Source organism: Priapulus caudatus, unplaced genomic scaffold, assembly GCF_000485595.1.
Source record: "Priapulus caudatus unplaced genomic scaffold, Priapulus_caudatus-5.0.1 Scaffold18, whole genome shotgun sequence".
Taxonomy (NCBI): Eukaryota; Metazoa; Priapulida; class Priapulimorpha; order Priapulimorphida; family Priapulidae; genus Priapulus; species Priapulus caudatus.
The window spans coordinates 555,072-561,969 of NW_014577079.1; the positions used below are offsets into that span (position 1 = coordinate 555,072).

The 6,898-nt window shown below is 41.4% G+C and overlaps 1 protein-coding gene across 1 annotated transcript; it reads left to right on the top strand.

Annotated features, from left to right (window-relative positions):
• Nucleotides 1–391: 391 nt before the first annotated feature.
• On the top strand, nucleotides 392–6,167 carry LOC106811095 (cytosolic carboxypeptidase 6-like; the record flags this gene model as incomplete). The annotated part of the gene is given in 8 exon segments (XM_014814629.1): nucleotides 392–532; nucleotides 2,980–3,104; nucleotides 3,433–3,527; nucleotides 3,819–4,032; nucleotides 4,525–4,654; nucleotides 4,762–4,876; nucleotides 5,371–5,482; nucleotides 5,961–6,167. Coding segments are annotated over 8 exon segments (1,139 nt in total), but the record flags the coding sequence as incomplete, so codon positions are not given.
• Nucleotides 6,168–6,898: the final 731 nt, after the last annotated feature.

Consider the following 6,898-nt stretch of genomic DNA (forward strand, 5'->3'; position numbering starts at 1 on the left):
TCCCACATTGTGGCTAACATTTAATTTGCTTGTTTCTGTTTTAAATTTTGTGCACAGCAGGCTTCTTGTGATATATTCAAATGGTCTACTGATCTAAAAATCTAATAAGAATGAGCTTATAAGAAAATATGCCAATGACATTAATTACGAATAGGCTCAAGGTTATTTTAATCAGAAACTGAAAAGCAGTAGGCTATCATGTATAACATGCTGACGCTTGAGCTACATTAATTTTGAGTGTCTACAGTCCTCGTGAGGCCAGTGTATACTTGGGGTCAGTGTTAGAGAATATATAGATAGGAGAAGATCGATGCCAGTGATGAGTGGCGGCAGATGTATCCATGAGAGCTGAACTGAAATACAAGCTTTTATCGTTGTATTGTATTTTTAGATAATGAAACAGAAGCTGGAGATGCTGCTGAAAATGAAGAGTCAATGATTGGCAACATTTGCAATTTGCAAGTGCTTCCTCCTGGATACTATGGTTCACCCGAACAAGGGCATTTAGTTTTTAATGCTTCGTTCGAAAGTGGTATGTTTAAGGTTATAGTAGTTTGTGCGACTCAGTTAACACAGCCGCAAAACTGAGAGGAAAGGAGGGCAGGGGAAAGAGCAATGGCTCGTGAATATTGCTGTATTTAAATTCGTAGCTACAGTGATACGTTTTGGACACAAAAATTGATATGAAATTCGGTTGTTATAAATTCAAAAGCTAAATACCTTACTAATCTGCTTTTGCCATCAACTAATCGTAAATGTGTCACCAATCTCAATAAGCTGCTTTGTTACCATATCAAACAGTTTAGCTAGGCATGGTGCTAATGATTTTGATTCAGTTAGAATCATCTAACCTGGGATAAACTATTGAAATATTTCTTTGAATGTGTGCAGTGCATTCCGTTATGTCAATTTAATCCCAATTAGTTTTTGTAAATCCATTTTTAGCTCATCTGACGTAGTCAGGTGCAGCTTGTAGAATCGCATGATTGTCCGTCCGGCCGTCCGTGCGTCCGTCCGTCCGTCCGTCCGTCAACAGTTGGGCACAAATCTTAACCGCTCGACGTACGGTCACGATATTCGGGACGTGGGTGGGTAATCCGAAAACGAGTTGGGATGTTGAAGCAGGGGGTCAAAGGTCCAAGGTCAAGAGGTGTAAAAGAAGGGGGAACATTCCCTCCTTAAATTTAGGTATAGGGAGGAAATGCAGAATTGCGGCACAAATCTAAACGGCTCGACCTAGGCTCGTGATAGTCGGTGTATAGCATCATGGTAGGAAAAGCCATCACTGTGCCGAAATTGGAGGTCACAGGTCAAAGGTCAATGGGGCACAGGGCAGATTTTAGACATTTTCTGAGGACATGGTCTGACGGAGCGATTGAAAAACTTTTTTGTTTTAGCAGTGACCTACCATTTTTATGGCTTTCTTGAAAGGACCGTGAAATGTACTTTCCGCTGACATGCGAAGAGTAAGTGTCGGATAACCTTTTGACTCTCAAGAGGAGGGTTAAACATGGATTTGTTTACTGTTAGAAAGAATTTGACTGCCGGGTTTGCTAGTAGAATCTATACATGCCTGGATGTATGAGGCCTCAATGTCACAGTGAAATTTCAAAAGCTAAATTTGGTTGAAGAAGGTTTATGCTCCTTAAATCGTATAATTTTTATGGCATTCTGTACTGTCAGTGTGTTACATGTAACTTATGCCACTGCCAGTGCATGTGGTGGTGATAGTACTGTGTAGTTTTTGCCTGTGTTAATTAGTTACAGGTGGCAGCTCTCTATTTCAGCCTGTAGGCCTGCGTAGGTAAATGGATGAGTGCTATTCTATCTTGCAAATAGTTGTTGCTACTACGTATGATGGGAGCTTCCATCTTTAATCTTAAGACACTTAAACGTACACGCCATCTCGTGGCAACTTTCATAACGATCCCAACGAACATTCTTTCGAGAAGGTTCCTGATACCATCCCTGCATGTGCCTTCCACTGTTTCAGCGCGTATGTGAACACATTTGGGACTAACAGGGTTTACTAGAATCCCACCACTCCACCACAGAGTCACCGCAGTAGACGTTAGATGAGCGCTGTCGCTCCGCGGCACTTGTTTTAATAATCTAGGCTGGTTAATCAAATGACATGTCATCAATCTAGCCATTATGAACGTGCAACTCAATTGAGGTTAGGGTGACTAAAAAAACTAGAGCTCTATATTGTTGGTTGGCATTATAATGAGATTATCTTATTAAAAGAGATTTCACCAGAACAATAGCATTGATCAGAACGTTCGGCTTGGCTGCTTGATATGACAGTGAAGCAGATTTAAATATCAGTGCCAGATTATGCATGCAATTGTTAACGTTTGTTCAATTGTACTAAACATTCAATACACTTTTTGAAATTTACATAAGAACATTTGCATTTTTGTGGTCTATGTAAAGGCTTTGATTATTATTTAAATACATTTCACAAACATTTCTAGATGGTACGAAGTTTCTTAGATCTCATAGCAGTATTGATATTGCATAGTCAATAGACAGACATTGCTAGGCATATGTAAATTAGCTACGGATGTTAAAACTTGACAGTCACGATATTGGTTTTGTGGTTTTGCCGTCGTGAGCGGTGAATCAAATGTCTGACTGATATAACAGCACTGGTGTGGAAATATGGAAACCACATCAATCAATCAAAATGATTATTTCCTGGGCCGAGACTGGTCATTTGATTGCAAAATTTTAGAAAATTCTAGTTTCTTGGCCCTACTGTAACCAGAATTATGATGGAGGGTAGGTGGCAAAAACGTAGTAATTTGCAGACTTTGCAATTTGATATTGATAATCCGTGGAACTGGGTGTTGTCATTTTTGTACTAGGTCTCTCTAGATAGAATTTTTAAACTTATTTTGATTTGAATACTTTTTAGTATACAAAACTGCAAATATGTTCGTAATTATTTAATGTGAATAAATTTCTTGTGTACAGGTAATTTGGGTCGGGTCGATGCGATATCTGAGCATGAGTTCGACTTATTTATCCGTCCAGACACGTGCAACGTTCGTTACAGGGTATGGTTGTACTTCTCAGTGAGTAACACAAGGGTAAACCAGGTACGTTTACAACATATCGCTTTGAGCTTCCATAGTATGATTGCACAACACACTGCCTAGGCTATTGCGAGGCCACGAACGGAGTTTGTTGCCAGATAACTACATGTTTATGGATGCATTCGGAATGGTTCTACTTATATTATCCCCACCACTATGGGATAATGAAAATCGTGACTCATGCAACAGACACACAAAAACATCCAAGGACAGCTAAGCTTCAGCTGAGTTTATTCTTCCAAATTTACATAAATGCGTGATTTTGATCTGCCATCGGATACATTTCTACTTGCAGAATAACTGGAACATGTATAACATACTTGATTTGCAGAGAGTGATTTTCAATGTAGTCAACTTCAGCAAGACCAAGTCTCTTTTTAGAGAAGGAATGACCCCCATGGTGAAATCTACTAGTCGGCCGAAATGGTTAGTGAGAGCTTCGGGATGTCTTCTTTGAGATTGCTACAGCGAGATTTGTTGATCTGTACATGCTTAAGTATTGAATCAATCATGTTGCTAAATCGCCTGCCAACTGTGTCTCGCGAACTGTACGTCCTTACACTTTCATCCAGAACACGATTCAGAATGAAGAAAAGATTGCCCATGCATGAAATGTGTTCTGCAATCAAAATTTGTACCGCACTGGCAAGTTAATCACAGTAAAATATGCAATATGCAGTTGCAGAAGGTGAAAAGAACTGTTGGGGCACTTTGCAGGCAGAAGCTCCCCGTTAAGCAGTGCTACTACTACAGATCTCCAGAACACCAAAAAAACTACGTGCTGTCATTTGCGTTCGTCTTTGACATCGAGGAAGTGTACGAGTTTTCCTACTGCTATCCTTACACCTACACCGATCTACAGGACTACCTAGATGTGATAGAGGAGCAGGACCTGCCCTTCTTCAAAAGAGAACTGCTGGGAGTAACCGTGGTATGTGAGTAATGACAGTTAGATATTGACAATGTCCTGAGTGCAAAGTATTATGAGTGGTTGAGTGACTTTTGGCGACCGACTATTAACCAGGCACACGTAAGAAACATTGGTAGCCGATATGTGAAGAGTCAATGCATTTTTCCAAATTGAGAAGCCGAAGGATTTGATCTGGAAAAATGCTAGGATATATGTCTTATCCGGACGTTTTCAAGTGGGGAAACATGTATTAGGTGGTGGCTGCATGCGTAGTCAGAATCTGGTACTAGAAGATATCATCATGCCATTCTATAGATGTGCTGTCTTTAGTAAATAGTATCAAAGGGGAATCAGAAAAAAAGTTATTGATTAGATTCTACTATAATGACACTACTATCACTGTTGCCTTGACATGGCTCACTCATTGCTGTCCTCTACACTGTATGAAATGCACTTGTAAGTCTAGAAATACTAGACATTTTTCTGATATTGACATAAAAACTTTAATTTCAGCAACAGCGAAGGTTGGATCTACTCACAATAACTCGCCCGTCAAACTTTGACGATGACGTTATGAAGAGAGTAGTCTTCATTTCTGCCAGAGTGCATCCAGGTGAAACACCAGCCTCATATATGTGCCAGGGTGAGCATCTACAAATCCCACACATCAATATTCGATTGTTCACGGCACATCCTATGAATGGCGGCATTGGCGGAAGCGACTGATAATATCTTTGATTCGTGTTTCAGGTTTAATTGATTTTCTGATATCTCACAATGAACTCGCAGATGTCCTGCGAAAATATCTAGTTTTCAAGATAGTACCCATGCTCAATCCAGATGGCGTATACCTAGGAAACTACAGGTACAATTACTAAGCCGCACGACTGCCTATGCACGTATAAGCATGTACGTGTATAAATATATCTGCCTGTACCTCTCTCTCCTTCTCTTTAACCCCATCTCTCTGTATGTATATACATGGTGTGTGTGCATGTGTGTGTGCCTGCGCTTGTGTGTGTGTGTGTGTGTGTGTGTGTGCGTGCGTGCGTGTGGTGTGCGTGTACGTGTGCGTGTGGTGTGCGTGTGGTGTGCGTGTGCGTGTGTGCGTGCATGCGTGTGGTGTGCGTGCGTGCGTGCGTGCGTGCGTGCGTGCGTGTGGTGTGCGTGTGTGCGTGCATGCGTGTGGTGTGCGTGTGTGTGGTGTGCTTGCGTGCGTGCGTGCGTGTGGTGCGTGTGTGCGTGTGTGTGGTGTGCGTGCGTGCGTGCTAGCGTTTGGTGTGCGTGTGTGTGCGCGTGCATGTGTGCTTACGCTTGTGTGTGATATTAATTTGCAACAAGTTGACCGTATTGTTACAGGTGTTCTCTAATGGGCTATGATTTAAACCGCTACTGGAGTGACCCGTCCGCATGGGCTCACCCTGCACTCTACACAACAAAACAATATCTCACAGCTCTCGGTCAAAACGAGGTGAGCACAGGAAACAGCATGGTGGACTTTGTTAAAGACAGTCTTCATTGCAATGCGGCATTCCTGCTGCTTTTGTCGTTATTAACTGTATATCCGAGTGCAGTGAATGCAATGTGCCGTGATTCTCTTGCGATTGACATAAGAAGTAAATCGGGAATAATTGCGAGTAAGTATTTCACGCCTGTTCATCCATCTGTATTAGGTCATTGGATCGGATGCATTTCACAACTGCTGGTGATCACTAAAATGCAGCAGACTTTCATGGAATGCAAAATGCAAAAATCTAAATTTCAAGGATGAGACTTCACATCGCATAACCAAAATCGAATGGACATGGCTGGAAAATAATCATAAATGTAGTGATTTCGTCTGTGAGTGTTGTTAGCACCTGGCTTTCCCATCACATTACAGTAAATATAACCACGAAAAACAAAAGCAAACAGGAAAGTGGTAAATCACAGATGTACCCACGTTTCAGAATGTTCAGTTGGACTTCTTCATCGACCTACATGCACATTCCACTCTGCTCAATGCGTTCATGTTCGGAAACGCGTTTGATGACTCGGGAAGGATGGAAAAGCAAAGTGTGTTTCCGCGACTGATGTCGGTAAATGTCGAGGATTTCTCATTGAGCAACACAAACTTCAATAATGACGAATTGAAGTCTGGAACTGGGAGAAGGTGAGTCCTAAGAGCATGATGATGTGTTTGTTTCTGCGACAACGCTTTCAGAACTGTGGTATTCTTCACTGACTTGACACACACATACAAATGCAGAGCTTGGGAATGAATTTACATATTGTCGTCATCTTGTTACATTTCCATCAGCAAGAGCCACCTCAGATAATTATCATTGCTCAATGCAAAGAAAGGCAGCCTGTGCAGCACAAACGTTCTATCAGCGTTCAACTATATAACTTGCACTACACCTAGATCTGTTATATACAGTTTTTGTTAGTAATGATTTTACCTATCAGCCCGAAATAACTCTGTGCTTATAGCATTTTTTGTTTATACTGTTTAATTGACGTGTGTTCAGAAATGACATTCATACATGATGCTGACAGAAACAGCTGGTGAGATCTGATCTCTCTCACACATCATTCCACATATGGAAAAAAATTTATTCCTGTATGGCTATATTGGGGCTATATTGCAACCTGATAACTATTATATATGCTCATCTTTACATCATAAAATCATTCCATTGTATCACTTGCTTTTTAGCTCATCTGACGTAGTCAGGTGCAGCTTGTAGAATCGCATAATTGTTCGTCCGGCCGTCTGTGCGTCCATTCGTCCGTCAACAGTTGGGCACAAATCTTAACCGCTCGACGTACGGTCACGATATTTGGGACGTTGGGGGGGGGGATCGTGAAAAGGACTCGGGATGGCCAATTTGGGGGTCAAGGTCAA